A 21392-nucleotide genomic window follows, 5' to 3' on the forward strand; every position below is an offset into this window, starting at 1 on the left:
CAACCTAAGCCCTTAAGGCAAAACACTCTGCCCAATGTACTAATCATAGGTGACTCAGTTGTGAGGTACACTGATGTCCCACTCACTAGGTTGAACATGGAGAAGGTAACAGTCAGTTGCATATCAGGTGCCAGGATGTGCCACATAACACATGCACTTAGGTCACTCCACGACAGATACAAATATGACTCAGTCATTGTCCATGTGGGTGTGAATGACTTGAAATGTACCTCCCTGGACTATATGAAAAAAGATGTGCTGGAACTCTCAGATTATGAGGCCCAAACAGGTATGACCCTAGCCCTGAGCAGTATTCTATTGTCACCCAGAACGATACCACAGTACAAGCAGAAAATGATTGACTTCAACAATTGGCTAAGTTTCTGGTGTCATTCTAAGGGGATCCAGTGTCTGCCTGCCTAAACCGACATGATAGACAAATCTCGAAGCTTTGCCAGAGACGGCCTGCATCTTTCACTCCTGGGACTCCAGCTACTGGCTAAGACTCTTGCCACCCTATAATGCTTTTTTAGGCAGTGTTCCAAAGACCAAACTTCCACTGTAACAGCTACAAACAAATGCAATCTGAGGGTCATGCTGTTCAATGCTAGAAGTCTAAATCTCAAGATACGCTCTCTTGAAGCTCTCCTCAAAACTGAGCATGTTGAAATTTGTGCTGTGATGGAAAACTGGTTTAAAGTGGCAGAAAGCACTCCTGCACTCTCAGGCATCAACTCATTATCTTTCAGCCCCAGAATATGTCCAGAAGCTCCAAAGGTGGTGGTGTCTCCATATTCATAAAGGATATGCTTACCTGTAGACTGGTAGCATAATGTATCCGAGATACTCCAGGTACAACTAACACTGGGTAAGATGGCAATACAAGTCATAGCCTGCTACAGAACCCCAACCATGTCCCTAGACTCTCACTTTGTGTTCCTAAGCACCCTGGAATCTGTCAAGGTCCAGCCCAATATTCTCATACTGGGTGACTTCAGCTACCCTTCCATCAAGTGAGAAAACTATTCAAGTACCAATGTACTGGCCCAATGCTCCCTAGAATTCATCAGTTCCAATGTCCTGGACCAGCTCATTTTGACCCCCACTAGAGGAAGCAACATTCTTGACCTGGTTATCACCAACATGGGAGACTGATGCTCCACACCTATAGTCAATTCCTCCCTGGTTAAATCCAACCACAAACTAATCACCATGGAAATCTCCATCTCACCTACATCAACCCCAAAGTTGACAACCCTGAAAAACTTTTCCAAAGCTGACTTTGGGCTCCTAAAAACAGAGGTGGCTAACTTCTCAGCACCCATGCCAATGGAAAATAGCTGCATGACTGCCAAAACATACACCAATGACTGTACGAGCATGTACACAAATGCATGGAACTTGCCATACCAAACAAAACCAAGATGCTCTCCTCCAAAAAAAAGGAAGCCAATCTGGTGGCCCCCAGCTATCAACAAACTCTACAACAGAAGGAAGAAACTGTTGCAGAAAAAAGTGAAGTCACAAGACTGGAAAAACTCCCTTATCAGCTTCAACAAAAATTTGAGATCCCTTATCAAATCCTCTAAAGCCAACTATGAAGGCAGAATTGCAGCTGACACCAAGAACAACCACAAAGCCTTCTATAGCTATATCAAGAACCTCCAAGACAATACCCAGAATTGTTCTGAGTTATTGCACAAGGGTACCTCCTATACTGAGCCAACAGATAGAGTCAACATACTGTTTGACACATTCAGTGCCAACTTTACCCCCCCCCCAAGGCCCTATCACGATACCAGAAAAAAGCATGGTACACATTTTTACAGCATTGGTAGAAGCTGCACTTTCCAAAGCAAATAATATAGCATCCATTGGACCTGATAATATCCCTGGCTGCATTCAACATGAGCTACAAAACGAACTGGCACCATACCTGTGTGCCCTGTTCAATCACAGCCTTACCTCAGGCTTTGTCCCTAATGAATGGCGAACTGCTACAGTCATCCCTCTCCATAAAAGGGGAACAACTACAGACCCTGGGAACTATCACCCCATTAGCCTGACAAATCTAGTATGTAAAGCTGTGGAGCACATCATCATGGACCTGCTTAACAAAGATATAAGCAAGTTCCAAACTCCTGACCCCATGCAGTTCGGCTTTGTCATGGGGAGATCCTGCCTGCTGAACCTGGTTGACTTCTTCGAGGCAGTCACCAAGGCTGTGGATGAGGGTAAGGCAGTGCATACAGCCTACCTCAATCTGGCCAAGGCCTCTGATACCATTCCTCACTCTGGTTTCATTGATAAACTCACCAAACTAGGCATCAATCCTTATATCACTAGGTGGGTTGCAAATTGGCTCACAGACAGGGCCCACACAGTGAAAGTTGTGGACTCCAAGTCAGACTGTTGACCAGTCATGAGTGGAGTCCCACAGGGCTTGGTCCTGGGCTCACTTCTGTTTGTTATCTACTTCTCAGAAGTCCAGGCCAGCACAGAGGGACTCTGGTTGACCAAGTTCACCGATGGCTGCAAGCTAAGAGTCATTATTAACTTGGAAGTGATGCAGACATCCTACAAAAGGTCCTCACTGAGACCAATGACTGGTGTCCGAACCATGGCCTTAAGCTCAACACCAAAAAATGCATTATCATTCCCTTTGGAAAAAACTCAGTCTCCATTAATTACCATGTCGATGGGAGCCCAGTGAACACTGAAGGGGCCATAAGAGATCTGGGCACCCAGGTGGACAGCAACCTCACCTTCGACCACCACATTGCCACTGTGGTCAGAAAGTCCTTCTGTGTGGCACATCTCATAACCACAGGTTTCACATCCAGGAAGAAAGAGGTCATCATCTCTGTCTACTTATCCCTCGTTAGACCAATCATCGAATATAACGCCCTGTTTGGCATTTAACTCACCAGACACTTGCAACAGCTGGAAAGGCCACAAAAGTACCTCACAAAAAGGATCCTAGGCCTTAAATATATGTCCTATATGAACAGACTCAAGAAACTTCAGCTATTCTCAGTCTTTTTATGATCTACTTAGAGGCAATTTCTGCTTGACTTAAAAAGCCATGTCCAACCCAGCCCTACTTGAAATGATACACCTAAAGAAATCCCAATCCCCCATGCTCCAGAGATCACAACCTCATTACCACAATCAACAGAACATGCTGGAGGGAAAGGTTCATCACCCAGAGACTGCCCATACTCTGGAATAAGCTTCCCATTCAAGTCAAACAGAGCACCTCGATGGTCCTCTTCAAGAGAAATCTAGACAAGTGGATGGGTAACAGAAAGTTCACCCCAGGGATCACTCCAGTTACCTTACTTTATAGGGGCACTGTGAACTAATATCGGCTGGCACCACACCAGGGCAATTTTTTCTGGACTAGGCTTTTAAAGGCTCCAGGGCCATTAGCCTAGTACATACCTATGAACCTATGAAAACCTTTAAGGAGAATAACAATAATCATGCAGAATATTACATCCATAAACTAGCAGAAAGTATTCTAAGAACTAAACCAATACAGGAATGGAGAAAAGAGATTCTGTCAATAGGGATGGCAGCAATTAGAGATACAGACAATAGGCAAAAGGGGGCTGGAATTTATTGGAGAAAACTGGCAAAGGAACCAAGGTATTGGGAGCAAATAACTAGACAGGAAAAGATGATAGAATTTGAACATGCCGATAATTTATTTGGACTGCATGTTAGAGATTGCCTTCCCTATCAGGAACTGATATCAGAGTATAGGCAAAGAGAAAGAAATAGGGGGGGTCCTAAACGAAAGACCAGCACTACTAGATTTTTTAATAGAATCTCGAACAGATGTTGCCATTAAAAAGGAATAATTAGTAGAGCATATAAAATATTGCACAATAGCTATAAGAATCAATCAGAGGAGGTTAGAAAGGATTGGGACGAGAGACTGGATAAGCAATTCACAAAGAAACAACGGGAGGATATATGTATGTCTCCCAAATATGCAACACAATCTAGAAGATTTAGGATTTTTGCCTGGAAATGTTTACATAGATATTTTTATACCCCAAATAGACTCCAGATAATTTTTCCTCAGGTAGGCAGTAAATGTTGGAGGTGTGAAGGGAAAGAAAGAGGTAATTAAGAATATATTTTCTGGGAGTGTAGTGAGTTGGTGAACTTTAAGGATTCTCTACAGGATGCAATGTCAGAGATGCTGGGTGGGCAGATTGGTCTGATAAGGGAGATGATTTTTCAAGCTATGATACAGAATCGGAATTGCCTAGACATGGTAAGACCTTGCTGTGTCTAATAATGGTGGTTGCCAAAAAAGCAATTACTAGAAAATGGAAATCAAAATCTAATCCCATGATAGTGGAAGTAGTGAATACAGCAACAGAGATAAAACAACTGGAATTGAGATCTTTAGAAAAGGGTAGGAGCAAACTACATAGGAAAAAAATGGGAATTGTGGGAACAATACATACGAAGGAGGAATGAGGCCTAAAAGGCAGCAGGACTTGAATGAGCTATGTAATGTTTTAGTAAGAAAGATTGAGTAGATTATAAGTGATGCATAATGTTTGCAACTGGGAGTGTGTCACTATGGTTTGTGATGTAAAATGCTTTTCAATTAGGATTGTGTCAGTGCGGTTTATTTTCATTTATATAAACGTATGATTGCCTAAGTAGTAAGTGATGGTTTAATGGAGATGTTTCTTGTTTAAAAAAAGCAGGAATTTAATAATTTATGTAATATTGCTTAGGTTATATGATATATAACAATATATGTGAAGTATAATGTTTGTTATGTTAATATAGTTTGAATATAAATTTGTCTATATCACAAGTGATAATTCAATAAAGGTGTTTGGAAAAAAAAAAGAGTCATTCTGGTGAAGTCCTATATATATATATATATATATATATATATATATATATATATGTAAGAAAGCACCCAATAATAGCATTTTTGTGGAACAAATACATTTGATGTGGTCCTTGGAGGCGGACAGGAGTTTGAATTTGCTGTTTTACATTACAAACCCTCCAGAGTTCAGCTTGTATGGTTTACATATGATATGATTTATGTATGATGGTGGAGCAAGGCATAGGATTATAGGAGGTTACTTAGGCTAATGGCCCTGAGGTCCTTATAAGCCTAGCCAGGAGTTGAGCCCATGTTTAGACAAGTCAGCATACGATGCCCCTGTCCAGTAGGGACACGGGTGGAATCCCAGGGGTGTATTTGCAGTTTCCCATCCAGTTATCCAGGTTGTGCTTGAAAAGGGGTAAATAGTTACTCTGCTTGATGTGGAGAGGGAGTCTATTCCATAGATGAGGCCATGTCTGAGACACAAATCTGTCTCGCCAGCAAGTCCTGTTGATGTCACAGACCAGGTTGAGGCCGCATGTGCAAGTTACTTGAGTGGAGCTTGACTTGCGGATATGCAGCAGTCCCATCAAGGTGGGGTCCGTGATTGCCTTGTATGCCAGACAAACGCCACCTCTGAGGAGTCTGTATGAAACTGAGTAGAGGAATAGGGATTTTAGCCTGTCTGTGTAGGGTAGATGTTTGAGGCCCTGGATGCTCCTGGTGAGGAGCCTCTATGGTCTCTCCAAATGCTGCATGTGCTTTGCAATGTACATGCTGAAGGGGGTGTTGTACTCAATAATTGGCCTTATAAGGAAAGAATACAGGGATGTTATGACATCCTTGTCCCTGGATGAGATACTCTTACCTATGAGGTGGGCCATGTAGAACGCTTTCAGTACAATGGAAGCAACATGGTGGTCAAAAGTCAGGTTGCTATCAATGTGGGTGCCCAAATCCCTCATGACTGATTGAGTGCTTAGGACATTGTTATTAATATGATAATTTGTGGGGACGTCACTCTCCCCAAAGGGGATGATGATGCATTTTTTGGTATTCAGCTTGATGCCATGTTTCTGGCACCAATCATTTGTCTGAGTGAAACCTTCTTGGAGAATGTCCACATCACTAGGGAAATTGATGACAGCACCCAGCTTGCAGTCATCTGCAAACTTGGTCAGCCATAGCCCACTGGTTTTGGCTTGCACCTCAGCAAACTATATCCCAAATAACAGAGGCCCCAAGACTGATTCATGGGGTATGCTGCTTGTTACGGGTCTACTGCTTGAGGTGGCTTCCCCTATTTTGGCTAGGTGGGTTCTATCAGTGAGCCAGTTTGCTACCCATCTGGTAACATATGGATTGATGCTTAGTTGAGAGAGTTTATCAATTAGACCCGAGTAGAGAATAGTGTCAAAGGCTTTGGCCAGGATAAGGAAGGCGGTATGCACTGTCTTTCTCTCATCCATAGCTTTGGTGACTGTCTCAAAGAAGTTGACCAAATTTAACAGACATGATCTCTCCTTAACAAAACCAAACTGTGTGGGATTGAGTGTTTGGAGATTGTCAATATCCTTGTTAATGAGGTCCATGATAATCCATTCCATGGCCTTGCAGATCAGGCTAGTTAGGCTGATGGCTCTATAATTTCCCAGATTGGGGGACACTCCATTTTTGTGCAAAGGGATTACAGTGGCTGTCCTCCACTCAGCTGGGACAAAGCCGGTACTCAGACTTTGGTTGACTAGGGTGCCTAATGGTGCTGCAAGTTCCTGCCTGAGTTCATGTAGGATGCAGCCGGGGATGTTATCGGATCCCATGGAGGCTGTATTTTTTGCCTTTGAGAAAGCAGTGATGACCTGTTCCCTAGATATAAGGGAAGGGGGCAGGTACTGGGGATATCCTGATTTACTGATGGGGGGACAGAGGGATGAAGTTTTTATTGAATCTGTCAGCCAGCAAGTTTGCTGTATCTACAGCATTTGTAATTGGGGTGTCCTTGACCACCAGTTCTGAACAGATCTGGGTGTTTCCTTTGAGGCTGTGGACATATGTGAAGAAGGCCTTATGATTGTCTCCAGTAGATGTGGCCAATTTGGACTCAAAGTTTGCTTTGGAAGATTTCACTAGTGCTCTTATTTGCTTGTTCAGGCTAAGAAGACATTGCTTCCATTTGGGCATCTGTTCCTTCTTGGTCTTGGACAGCAAATTTTTCCTTTTGTTATAGAGTTTATTTATTGCAGATGTCCACCAGACAGTTTTACTCTTCCTTCTGGAGGATGATTTAGTCCTGTCGGGTATTCCTGATTCCATATATATATATATATATATATATATATATATATATATATATATATGCTTGTATAGTACTTTGGTGTAGTTTTGGATATTTCTGCCAGTTCCTTCAGAGAGGGAGGAGGCTGTGAAGCTGTTTATACCATCTCTCAGGAGGTTATAATCAACTTTGGAGAAGTTTTTATGTCTGATCCTAGCTAGAGGGGGGTTGGGGGAGATGGTGACTTCGAAAGTGACTACTTTATGGTTGGATCTTACCAGGGAGGATGATACTGATGGGATGCTGCAGTGGTTACTCATGTTGGTTATTACCAAGTCCAAGATATTATCACCTCATGTGGGGCTATCGACTAGCTGTTCCAAGGCATTTGCACTGACAAAATCGAGGAATCTCTGGGCATTTGTGTTTTGGCATGAGTAGTTCTTCTAATCTATGTTTGAGTAGTTAGTCACCCAGGATCAGCATGTTATTCAGTCCTCTCAGTCTCTTGCATTATTTCCTTTTTTATAAATTCTGTGCATTGATAAAACAGGCATTCATTCCTGGTTTGTTTCACTGGTTAGTGAAAAGAACTAGGTGTGAGTAGATTTTTTTTTTTTTTTTGCTTTCTGAGTCTGTCTAGTAACTGAGCAGTACTAAGTGTGAACTAATTGCTTCTGATAGACCCATGAAACAGTATAATCAGAAAGAGAGAGTGGGCAGAGCAGATTCTTTCTTACTGAGTAAGGATCTGTAAAGTAAATGCAATGAGAATTGTCTGACATCTATTCTTAATTATGTTTCTATTTGTCAGGTGTCTGCTTTTAACTAGTAGGCCAGGGATAAAACTTGAAAGAGACACACACACACACACACACACACACACACACACACACACCCCTGATAGATAATTTGGGTATGCAACAGCTGTTTGTGTTGATGATTTTTAAGATGACAGAGAATGGGGGGTCTGAAAGAGAACTGGATACTTCAAAGAAGAATGTGGGAGCTTGAAATGTTAGTGGACTGGCTAGTCAGACATGATCAGATAGAGTGGGTGAGGAAAGGAAGAGCAAGAGGCAAACCATCACATACAGTGAGAAAACCAGAGAGTGGTGGAAGAAGATGTGGAAAGATTATAAATAGAAGGAGAAGTGGCATGTGGCAGGAAGCAATGGAGAGGGCAGCCATTGTAGAGGAAGTAAAGAAAGTTTTGGTGATTGGAAACTCATGGTTAAAGGAGATTAGAAAATACCAGATTTTAGTGAAACCGGTCTTAGGGCTTAGACTCAGTAAAACATGTGAGGAGGTGACCAAACTTATCAACTGGGGGAAGATGCATGTTGTGGTGCAGGCAAGTACCAATGATCTGTCACGTAAAATAGCTGAGGTGGCAGCTGGCATGGTCAGTGAGGTTGCAGAGAGATGCCTGGAGAGAGAGAGAGAGAGAGAGAGAGAGAGGTTTGGGGTAGCATTCTCTAAAGAGTTACTTGTACCAGCAGTCAGCACATGGACAAAAGAGAAGATTATGGAATATAATGACTGGCTGTGCCAGTAAAGAAGGGAAAAAGGCCTAGGACTGGTAAGAGATGGGAGAGAGACCTGGCAGGGAGAGACCTGCTTTGTGCAAGAAATAAGCTTCACCTGAGCCTAGAATGCACAGTGGTGCACAGAGTACACATTAATAACTGTAACTTTAAGTGGGTAGGATATTATTAGAGTAAGGAGAAGGGGAATGGTGTTTAGGCAGCAGGCAGAAGGTAAAAAGATATGCAGAACATAGCAGATGAACCAAACAAGGACGGGAGTGTTGCAAGCAGTGATGTAGGAAGGGATGGTGGACATTGATTTTACCACAAAAAAGGGGGACCAGTGAAAATAGTGGGTGAGACACAAAGTTTCCTGGGTAGAGTCTGTTCAGAAATAACAAATAATTGGGAGATGGGTGTGGAGTAACAATTTACATAAAGGAGAGCATCAGATGTGTTGTCAGAGAGGAGAAGGAAGAACAGCGAATTAGAAATGGTGCAAGGGTGCAGCCACTTTTAGATGCTGGATTAAGATTCATGGCAGTTAAGGTAGAGGAAGGGGGAAGTAGTGGATTGATACACTATATAATATCCCAGGCACAACAAGAGAGGAGGATGACAGACTGGAACGAGAATGGAGGAGGGGGCCTGTGGAAGAGGTAAAACACCTGGAGGTTCTGAATCTGGCAGCAGCAGACTAGGAGATGATTCTAAACTCTAGACTAGAGATGGAGTGGGAGTTTACTGATGTCTTACGCTGTGAGGGGCTCAGCCATCTGGTGCAGAACTGTACAAGAGAGGATAGAATACTACACGTGATCATCTCCAATACAGAATGTGATAGGAATGTTCAAATGAAGGCATTGTTAGCCGGCAGTAGTCATCCTTTGCCTCTGTTCAGCGTAGAAGGACAGGAAGGGAAAGGATAGAAAAACAGTCAAGGAGGTGTGGGATTTTAAAAGTGTATCATGTTCTGTTGGAAATGCATTCAAGGATGAGTCCAGAGACTGACAGCAAATCAAGGGAATAAACAATCTATGGGAATGGGTCATAGATGGAGTATTTAGGACTATATACAAGTGTGAGGAAGTTAAAAAACACAAAAAGAGAGGAAGGCCAGTGTGTTCACATGTGAATGTGAGGTTTACAATTAGGCAAAAAGATATGGCCTACAAGAGGTGGAAATGACAGCATGGCAATATGCAGGAGACACAGTACAAGGAGTGTAGCAAAAAGGGAGCAAAGATGATATTAGCCTACTCTTCTTCACTGAAGGTAAAAATGGGTGATATTAAACTCGAGTTCATCTCCTTGATCTGTGTTCTCTATAAAAACTCACTGCAGATGTGGTTTCTATATGCATTTCTGCAATGATTTCTATTCTGTGTAATTGTATCTTTTCCTCCGCAAGTGTATGACTGGTGATTTGGTATGCATATAAGTAAGGGATGTGGGTGAACAAATATCAAGCTGCTGAAAGAAATCCAGAGGAAATCTACTAGATAGACACATGAAATGACAGGAAAGGAATATTTGTGCAGAAACTGAGGAGCTAGATACTTTCTCACATGAGACCAGGGGAACAGGATGTTGATGCACATGATCATGTTAGAGAGGTGTGAAGAGGTCACTCTGAACAGGTAGGACAGGGGAAGGCACAGGCAGCAGATTGTAGAGACTAACTACTTCCTGGACGTTTGAAAGTACTTTTCACAAAGGGGTTGTACGCCATCAAATGGGTTGCCAAAATGGGTGGCAGAGAGGAAAATCCCACATGATTTCAAATCAGCATAGGAAAGGAAGACAAGGGGAATGAGAAGGCAGGGATGGAGGGGAGGTAGAATGTTAAATGCATTAAAAATGTCAGAACAGATAGGCTTATTGTTCCTTTTGCTTTCATGCAAATGCAAACCTATGTAATATAATGATACCCTTGCTTCCATTCCTGACCCCTTGTGACATCTTCCTTCTGAATTGCACTTTTGCTGCCCTAACGTTTCATGTTATTTTATTTCTCTCCTTGTATTGTGCCTTTTCCACATCCGCACCCCATCTCTTCCACCTTTTGTATACACTGTGATGGGCTCATTCCTGTATAGCCACATCAACCTTCTCTTTTTTTTTGTCTTTGAATCTTGGCCATATCCCTGAGCACTTTATACCTGAGCCAGTCCCAAAGTGTAGACACCCACTGATTTCATTTCACTGCGTTAGATCATATTTGACCCCCTCCTCCAATGCAGCAAAATCCACCCCCAAGTCCCTCACTTGTATCATTGCTCATGGTTTCTTACCCTCCCTTGCTCTAAACGACATAGTAGCATGATGACTGTTGGCTAATGGTGAGCTCATAAGACATATTTGAGCCTTCAGTTTGGGAATGGATTGCATCCTGAATTTTACCCCTGGATAGTCTAATACCTCAATAATTCTCCAGTCACTTTCTAAGCTGTAGCTTGGGATCCACTGGTCTGCTTCTGGGAGACTTGGATCACTCATAATTCGAACCTTGTCTTCTTTCCCTCACTCCATTATTCTCTTTTCTTTCATCCTCATCCCATTATGTATATAGAGGACATTAAATCAAATCCCATTTCTTCTACATTAACCACAAGGCTTTTTTACCTTTGGTTCTGATTCTCAGTGGTCCCTCACCCAACTTCGTAGGTGATCCTTCTCCTTGCTAGCCTCACATTTGGCACCCTCCCTTGCCCAAATCACTACCTCCCTCCTTCCCTTTCCTCTCTGGCATTCCTGAATAACCTAGAGCCTGGCACAACCCTGTCCCTCCATTCTCACTGACCTGTATTTTTTGAAACCAACAATGCCAATCCTCTTCTGCTGCATCACTTCTTGCAGCTGCCTCATCTTTCTTCAATGGAAATAAGAATAAGTACAGAGAGAAATGCTAAATGAGGTGCATCTTCTATTTTATACTGGTAATGTATCTTGGATGTCTGCTCATGAAAGGATTTCAGTAAAGGCTCTTATCAAATACAAACAGTGTGATGAAAGGAACTATAGTAGATATGAATGTTTATCATCATCATCAACAACCACCTTTGCCCCATTTTCTACATGTGGTCAGGGTGTCAAGTCAACTGATGCCATTCCTCTTGAAGCAATACTACTCTCCTACCTTCTTCAACAGTCAACAGTCATGCCTGATTATCGCAGGTCTTCTCTCACATAATCCATCCTTCTCATTATGAGATACCCTCATTTCCTCTTCCCTTCTTCTTGTCTGTCTCAAATCTTCCTCATCAGGTTGTCTTCTGCTTTCATGCACATGTGCCCAAACCATAGTAATCTGTTCTCTTTAACCTTCTCAGCAGTTGGAGCTACTTGGGCTTCTGCTCTGATGTCCTCATCTCTTCTTCTGTCCCATAGTGTGCATCCAGCCACCCATCTTAGGTGCTTCACCTCCATCACCTCTAGCTTCCTTACCTACTCTGCCTTCATTGCACAGGTTTCTGTACCATACAGTAGTACTATAGGGTACAAACAATGTACAGCAGTGCTGGTCATACCACTGCTTTGTACAACATACTTTTCAGGATTTTTGGTATTATTCTGTCACACACTACTCCAGACGTTCAGTGCTAGTTAGTTGCAGCCCTTCTAATTCTAGCTTTGACCTCTTCACTCAGACATCCCCTTTCCTCAACCACCCCGAAAGAAGCTTGAAGCTGTTAACCTGTTCCACTGGTTTCCCTTCTATCTCAATTCTAAGCTTCTTTTGATTTTCCCCAATGCTGCTATTACATCTGTTTTATCTGTACTCAATTTCATCCCATTTGCCTTCAGTTTTGCATTCTATTTCCCTATCATTTGTGGAAGTTCTTGTTCAGAGTCGACCTGTGATAAGGCAATACAGGCAGATTCTTGTTTAGATTCTGCCTGTAATGCAATATCATCATGCATACAGCAGCTTTGTTGCTATGTTTCCTGTGACTTATTTGCTAATGTAGTCCATCACTAGTATAAATAGCAGTGGGCTCAGAGATGAACAATGGTGCACACCCACTCCCACTGGAAGTTCCTCTATGAGTCCGAAAACTGTTTGTACTTAAGTTATAGCCTGCACTAATCTTACCAGTGTTTCTGAAGCTCCAAACCACAGAAGGACTGCCTAAATCAGTGTTCTTGCAATCTTGTCATATTGTTTCTCCAGGTATAGACATACTAGATTGGACTCTTTTCTTATCTTTAGCTTCTTCTCAACTATTTGCCTCACTTTAAACATTGGGTCAGTGGTGGTGCATCCTGATCTGAATCCAAACTCTGCTCATCTCCTATCTTATATTCTACTACTCTGTGTATTCATTTATCAGTCACCCTTTCCAGAACTTTCTTGCGGTGTGACAGGAGGCTGATTCCTCTTTTTCCCACAGTTGGGAATGTCCCCTTTGTTTTTGCACACTCGTACTAGTGTGCTTATTGTCCAGTCATCTAGGATGTACCTTTCTTTCCTTACTGCAATGAATCCCCACTGGAGCCATTTTTCCCCTGACTCATCCAGCATCTTGTTCATATCTGCCATGACCTCATCTGAGCCTGCTGCTTTCCCTGACTTTATTTTCCTCAGTACTATTCTTACTTCTTCTAGGGAAGGTTCCTCTTCTTCTTTCATCGTAGGCTATATCTGCGGTAGTACAGCTTCCACAGGGTTTTCTTCATCCAGAAGGTGCTGGAAGTACTCTGTCCTCTTGCCTTTGATGTCCTGTGGACTGCTAACCAGGTTGTTGTTGCAACCCTTATGAAGAGAGTCTGATGACTATTTTCTCTATCTTTATGCATTTCCTTTGCAACCTGATAGAGTTTCTTTGTGTTATCTGATGATTCCCTTTCCAGAAGCTGGTAGAGTGCCTCTGATGCCATGCTTTTTGCTAATGCAACTGCTCTCTTACCCTCTTTGTTAGCCAGCCAGTATTTATTTTTAGCCTAGTCTGACTTTTCTGTCTCACACTCTTTCCTGCACTCCTTCTTTGTTCTGATGACTTCCTGGACTTCTGCATTCTGCCACCAGCTTTCCTTATGCACCTTATTTCCATACCTGATTCAGCTACATATCTATTCTGTGGTCCTCACACATTCTGTTTTGAGGTGCTGCCATTTTTCTTTAATTACACCTATTTCCTCTTCTGATACCGGAGTATTTCCTTGAAGTCTTGTGATTTATGTCCAGTCCGTTTCTAGGTCTTCAGCCTACTCTCTGTTGACCTTAGAGCTTTCTCTGACCACTGCCTACAGTTTATTATGGAAACCAGTAGTTTATGCTGTGGGCCAACTCTTTAACTTGGGAAAACTTTGCAATCACTGATTCAACCCCAGTGCCCTTTCCTTACTAGGAGGAAATATACATGAGTTGTATGTTGTACACTCTTGTATCTGATCTTATGATTGTCTGTCTTGCTGAACCATGTGTTAGTCGCCATCAAGTAATTTCTCTGACTGAAGTCTGGAATGGCCTCTCCTTTATTCCTGCTGCCCCACCCATGAGGACCCAGGCAGTCCTCATATCCAATTCTGTCTCCCCAGTACGTGCAAAAAAAATTCCTCACATACGTTTTGCTACACTTTTTGAATGTTCTTCTATTAAAGATTTTTGGGCCCTCACTGCTGACAGACAAAAAATGAAATTATTGAAACATGTTATATATGTGGTATTGGAGGTGGGCCAAAAAGTAGAGCATTACTTGTAGTATCTAGAGGGTGGTGGTAATGACTTTATGCTGGTATATATGAAATGCAAGGTGTCTCTTTAATTTTCAGAAAAAGTTTTTTTTAATTATTATTTTTTATAACTGTTTAGATGTTTGATATTATCTAATGAATATGAAATGTTGAAGTTAGAGAAAAGGTATCTCTTACTGAATAGAAAAAAGCACTGTATGGGATTGAGGAATTTGTTGTACTAGTTTACATGTGGGGTTGTTTGAGTTGCTTCTTTGGTAATTTGTATTTTTCTTTTATGTAATTATACTTGATTTTATCCTAATTTTTATTTTTGATAAATATTTTCGATTTTTCTCCCCAGATTCCTTATAACGTGTGATAATACTGCTCCGCTCTGCTCTGATTCACCATTTTTGATCCTTTAGTACTCTCATTACTTGGTCATTCCTCTTGCCCAGTGTCGGACTACATACTTTTCTAATATTCTTCCATAACACCTATCCCCTTCCTTCTTAGTTTAAAGATACATTTCTGGAGATGTCCTTTTCAACCCATCTTTGAAAATTCATTTCCTTCTGAGCTAAGATCTCTGCCCTGACATAAAGTTGATCTTTCTACCAGGCCTTCATCTCTCTAGCAGTCCTAATCACTTTTCCTTTGGTCACTACCACAGCTAGTCATTACAGTCACTAATCCTCTCCTTTCTAGGCTGACTGCTGTCATGGGTGATAATTCTGAGAATGTTCTTTCCAGCCCTCTACTCTGTTATCTTTCTACTACCTCCTTTATTTTCTGTTGCTTACTACTGCCATTTATTATGTCTTCCAAAAAGTCGCAGGCACTTGTGCACCACAGATTTCCTCCCTTCATCCTTTATGACCTCCTCCTTTCATGTTTATTAGATTAAACCTTGAAACCCATTTCAATGTAACCTGGTATTTCCTGATTGTGTTACTAAGGTTTTTATCCTTCTGGCTGAATCTCCATTTAGCAAGACCCTCTTCTGTTCATGCTCTGCCTCTCTTGTCCTGCCTGATCACAGCTCTCTCACCTTCAGCCTTTTCTAATTCAGCTGCATCCCCATTAGCCTTCTATGTTCTCTTACTGCTTTAATTCATCCCTGCCCTTTTTCTGCTTGTCCTCTGTATGTCATCTGTCCCACACATGCCTCCCCTAATTATGTTGCCCATGTCCTCCTACCTTGCTTCCTCCCAGAGTGCCTTGTTGCAAGTCCTATCAACTTGCTGCCATTTGTCATTTCTATCCTTTCTACACCTCTTTTCCCATGCCATCCTCCAGAACTCTCCCCCCTCCTACTACAGCCTCCCTAGCTCCTTATCTCCTAGCCATGTTGGTAGCATGCGCCTAACACAACATCTCCATCTCTCTCATTCTCTTCTCCCCAGTTCAGTCTATTGCCCAGCTTATAGTTGACTTGTATAGTGCAATTGTCCTATGGCATATAATACCTTGGTGGCTCTACCTTTCTGGTCAGAGCGCCTGTTATCTGACTACAAAATCATCACAAGAGTTTTGATCAACAAGCAGGTGCATTGACTATATGCATAGTTTCTGACTGAGATTTCATAACAGTAGCTATCTGCAAGCTCTTTTTTTTTCCCTCGTTGTGCAACCTTGGAGTTAGTTTTATATAGAGATGAGGGGCTTGGGGCGTAGGGCTTGCCACCCGGAGAAACACTTTTTTAAATATCTGTAGTGAAAATCAATGGAGTGGGGTTTGGCAAGTGGGCACTGAATGGATAGGACTTAGTGATTCTTCCATCAAATGGTTACCATATAACTTTCCTTAGTGTAGTAATAGATACATGGCCTACACAACAGTAGCAGACTTAGTTGTAACCTAATAACCCCCCTTGATGCCTCATAAGCAGTTAATTTCTACTTGACAGAAAACTGTAATGCTTCAGTAACACATATTTCTACCTCAACGTGAGAGTTATTAGTGTATTTAAACTAGGCGTCAATGTTAAGGGCCTTGTAGTGAGGTACTAGGAGTAGCAAGGCTACCACCTGTCCCTCATTTTGCAGGATAGTCCCTGTATGGACTGTTGTGTCCTAAACAAACTCAGAGAATGGCAAATGTTCTTTGAACTTCTGAACAAAGAATACTGTTTTTTCTAATTTACCCTAATTCTTGCTGAAAACTATGATTCTGTAACTGAAACAGCTTACTATACTAAGGAAAAATAGGAACAACTAAAACCTCTGCAAGAGTGAGCTTTTATTTTGGAGATAACATGAAACTCGAGTCTTCTGCATTGATAATAAATATGATTTGTTGTAGAAAATCTCAAATATCTGTAAAAAAGTTTCACTTTGTGCATCTAAAAAAGTGGCAGTCTGAGCTAGTGGGAGGTGAACAAGGCCGGAATAGGTAAATGGCTGAAATTTAATTAGCTTAAGGGGTAGGCAAATCAACAGCTACATCATTTATGAACACAACAGGGCAAAGAGGTTAAGTCAAAAATACAGGAACAGGTTATCTTCAAAATAATAATCACTGAGTCTCTAGCATTCTGGATTTAAAATAGAAGCCACATGACCCTCCTTCTCAAACTCATAGGTAATAGTAAACCAACAATTTACATTCAGATTACTCTAAGACATAATACAGGAAAATATGGTTCACCTTTCATTGTTAAACTATTCATTCAAAGTTAAGAAAGGCAACCTTCACTTAGCAAATACATGCAATATGAAATCAAAGCATACTGTCAGTGTACTTACCATTTAGAGTAAGCCAATAAAATAAACATAGCAACACCTCTGTTTTAAGAATGAAAATCACCTTTGAGCACTTGTGCAGGGGGACAGGGTACAGCAATCCAGCAGACTTTATACTGCAGTATTTGCACAAGTCACTTGAGTTTCAGGCACAGGCAGAATACATTCCTGAGATGTAAGGCAGTCAGATCCTTATGCTGAGTGCAGGCAGGTATCTCAAGTGTAAGGCAGTCAGATTCTTATGGTAAGTGCAGACAGGTATCTTGGATGTAAGGCAGTCAGATCCTTATAATGAGTGTAGACAGGTTTCTCGGATATAAGGCAGTCAGATTCCTATGATGAGTGCAGACAGGTATCTCGGATATAAGGCAGTCAGATCCCTATGATGAGTGCAGACAGGTATCTCGGATGTAAGGCAGTCAGATTCCTATGATGAGTGCACACAAGTATCTCGGATGTAAGGCAGTCATATCCCTATGATGAGTGCAGACAGGTATCTTGGATGTAAGGCAGTCAGATCCTTATAATGAGTGCAGACAGGTATCTCAGATATAAGGCAGTCAGATCCCTATGATGAGTGCAGACAGGTATCTCGGATATAAGGCAGTCAGATCCCTATGATGAGTGCAGACAGGTATCTGGGATGTAAAGCAGTCAGATCCTTATGATGAGTGCAGACAGGTATCTCGGATGTAAGGCAGTCAGATCCCTATGATGAGTGCAGGCAGGTATCTCGGATGTAAGGCAGTCCGATCCCTATGATGTGTGCAGACAGGTATCTCGGATGTAAGGCAGTCAGATCCCTATGATGAGTGCAGACAGGTATCTCGGATGTAAGGCAGTCAGATCGTTATGAGTGCAGACAGGTACCGCAGATGTAAGGCAGTCAGATCCTTATGATGAGTGCAGGCAGGTATCTCGGATGTAAGGCAGTCAGATCCTTATGATGAGTGCAGATAGGTATTTCAGATATAAGGCAGTCAGATCCCTATGATGAGTGCAGACAGGTATCTTGGATGTAAGACAGTCAGATCCTTATGCTGAATGCAGGCAGGTATCTCGGATGTAAGGCAGTCAGACCCTTATGATGAGTGCAAGCAGGTATCTCGGATGTAAGGCAGTCAGATCCTAATGATGAGTGCAGGCAGGTATCTCAGATATAAGGTAGTCAGATCCTTATGATGAGTGCAGGCAGGTATCTCGGATGTAAGACAGTCAGATCCTAATGATGAGTGCAGGCAGGTATCTCAGATATAAGGCAGTCAGATCCTTATGATGAGTGCAGACAGGTTTCTATGGCATGCTGCTACTTTGTGGTGCTGTGAATCTCCAGGACTGCATGCTGCACATGTAAAATGCATTGACAACCTTATGTGCAGCTTTGTAACCTAATAAACCCCCTTGATGCTTCCTAAGAGCATAGTGTTCTGGTGGTGGGAGGTGTTCTTGCCATACTGCATTAGTTCTGGACACTTCTACAGTAGCAGCTGAGATGGTATGATGATATTACACCTCCTTCATCTGCTGTTGACTTCATTAACACTATTTTGTGACTTTTTTTCTATAAAGTCAAAGAATGGTTGGTAATGAGGTCAACAGCAGAGCTAAGGAGGTATAATATGATCACACTGTCAGCTGCTGCTGTAGGAGTGTCCAAAACTAACACAGTAGGTCCTGCCACAGTGACCTTACTTGTAAAAATAAACAAACGGAAACCAGTAAAATACACAAAAGCAGTCCGGACAAGCACCGTGAAGCCCCAAAAAAATGTTAAAGTCCTTGTTGTGGATGCTGTTTGCTGTACAAGCTGCAACACTTTAAATAGAATCCACTTACACATTCAGTGTGGCTTTACACGTGCAAGTGGATTCTATTTAAAGTGTTGCAGCTTGTACAGCAAACAGCATCCACAACAAGGACTTTAACATTTTTTTTGGGCTTCACGGTGCTTGTCCGGACTGCTGTTGTGTATTTTACTTGTAAAAATGTTCTCATCTTATGCATTTTTCAGCAGCTAAGGTGGGACCTTATGCTTGCAGGTTTGTTCCTTATTTGTATTATGCATCATCATTTTCATTTGCAAACAAATTGAAATGATGACACTTAATACAAATAAGGAAGAAACCTGCAAGCTCCATCCTTTCCAGCTGTAAACATATTATGTTTTATTATTATTGGTCATGGAAGAGCATGCACAAATCAACTTGTTCACCAAGTTCCCAGAGGAACTAATAAATGGAAGCATACAAATGTTTGAAATCTGATAGTTATTCAGAAAAAGGCTAGATCAGTAAAATAACATTCATGGCTCTTTATGATTTTTTTTTCAATAATACACTGACTGTGAGTTGTTTGAGCTTGATAACTTTTAGAACTGATTAGATACAGCACATCTTGTAATCCTAATATTTCTAATAAGGAGAGCGGTACCAGCCACATATGTGGACTAGTAAAAGCCTTCAAGTGGCAGAAATATTGAAGTATTGTTTCCACCCGCTTCAGTGTTATTTCCCAGCAAGTTGAGACAAATACTCTGCACTGCTGTATTGCTGTGTAAACATATTGTTGATTTCTAGCTTTGTTTACTGTTTACTGGAAGATGAAAAAAATCTACATACCTGTAAGATACAATGAAGTGAGTTGGAATATGAGTTTCTTCTTCCAGTTTCCAAGTGCAGCGCACACTTTCAGGATAGCTCACTGAATAACATTTAATCAGTGGCCTGCTTGGAGGATCTAAAAATACAGAACTGAATTACAGAAAGCATAGGCACAGATGTATAACATTCTTACAATTGACTAACTGTCGCAGCCAAAACAGCAGGACGTTTTTTTTTCTGTTAATTATTATTTTACATTACTTTTAGCCAGAGTCTTGGTTAGAGATGTAAGACATGAGTAGTACTGCACTGAACTAATACTGTTGTCCTGTCCTTGCAACAGGCTTTGGTCCTTCACCCTGTTAAGAAAACCTAGTCAGAGAAAACTGATACCATAGTTAATTTTACTATTCTCACTAGAAAGTGACCTACATAAAGATGATCTTGCAATTTGTTCAAATAGCACTGTGGGCATTGATGGTCCAGTGAGTCCTTTTCAACTGTAAAGCTGATTGAAATGTTTAAAAAGTGGTTGCTACACAATTTGCTTCCTAGAAGACTGCTGAACAAAGGATATAAACGAGGTGCGTTTCTGAAGGCAGCAGGTCAGCACAGCCTAGACATGATAAGAGCGTAACAGTAACCATGACAGCATGACAGTGCTTAAACCCAGTCATGGTTTGTGAATGGAGGCCTTTGAATGTTAATTAAGAATGGATGACTACCTGTTGTTGGGGTTTACCCTCAATATCTGGCACTATAGACTATAGCTGAAGAGGATAAAGTCCCCGATAATATATTTCTGAACCATCTTATTTTGATTTTATAGTCATCATAGGTATAGTTAAAATGTAAATACTTTCTGTAATTCCATATCTTTCCTTAAGGTTTTTGCTTTCTCTGCTATGATTAAGTTAGAGTACAGTTAGTTGGAGGAGAAGTTAATTGAGGGAAGTATTCACTTGTACTTCTGTGTGTGGGGGGATTCTGGTATATTGGCTAAAGAGTTGTTACTGGAGACCAAGGAGTTTAGTCCAGTGACATGATTATGGAATACATGTCTGGTATTTGTTATGGTAAATTAAGTAGGGCATAACAAAATGTCCTTTGCAGCTGTTAGGATGGAATAATACTGTGGTACTCTAGCCTTCTGTCTGCACACTCTCTGGCTGCTTAAATGTAAACATTTCCATGTTTGTAAGGTCCAGTTCCATAAGGGATAAGTCATACAGTTGTCAGGGACATCAGACAGGAAGATTAAGAAGGAGGTCTAGGATACAACTGATGACAAAAAGTTATGATACGGAAAAAACAGTACATAATGTTTGGATCACTTTGTATAAAAACATTTATGGCAGCCATTGGTTGAGAGTTTTGCATGGAATCCTTTCTCTGATGGTTGCCTACATGGAAGAAGAATGTAGTTTTGCTACAAGGTTTGCACCAGGATAGATTACTTCAATGAGAACTGAGCATTTATGCATATTTCTGGACCTTTGGGAAACAATTGCTCAACCACTACTTAGATAACACTACAGGATTATAGGATTGTAAGAATTATAAGGCAATGAATTCATGAAGCTGTTTACTCCTCGCCAACACCCACTCTCTTCGTGTACTTCCTGCTTCCAATAGGAAGAAGCAGGTCAGGCCCAGGATAAATTTGTGGGTGCCAATCCAATCATCAAGGTTGT

The 21392-nt window shown here is 41.5% G+C and overlaps 1 protein-coding gene across 1 annotated transcript in view; it reads right to left on the bottom strand.

Moving 5' to 3' along the window:
• The window catches only part of EBI3 (Epstein-Barr virus induced 3), a 310262-nt gene that overhangs the window by 159507 nt on the left and 129363 nt on the right, over positions 1-21392 (bottom strand). Inside the window, exon 4 of the mRNA XM_044054087.1 lies at positions 19717-19834. Within this exon, the coding sequence (XP_043910022.1) occupies positions 19717-19834 (118 nt within the window). The remainder of the gene's footprint in view (positions 1-19716; positions 19835-21392) is intronic.

Source organism: Protopterus annectens, chromosome 13.part0 (genome assembly GCF_019279795.1).
Source record: "Protopterus annectens isolate FY-2018-M chromosome 13.part0, PAN1.0, whole genome shotgun sequence".
Lineage (NCBI taxonomy): Eukaryota > Metazoa > Chordata > Ceratodontiformes > Protopteridae > Protopterus > Protopterus annectens.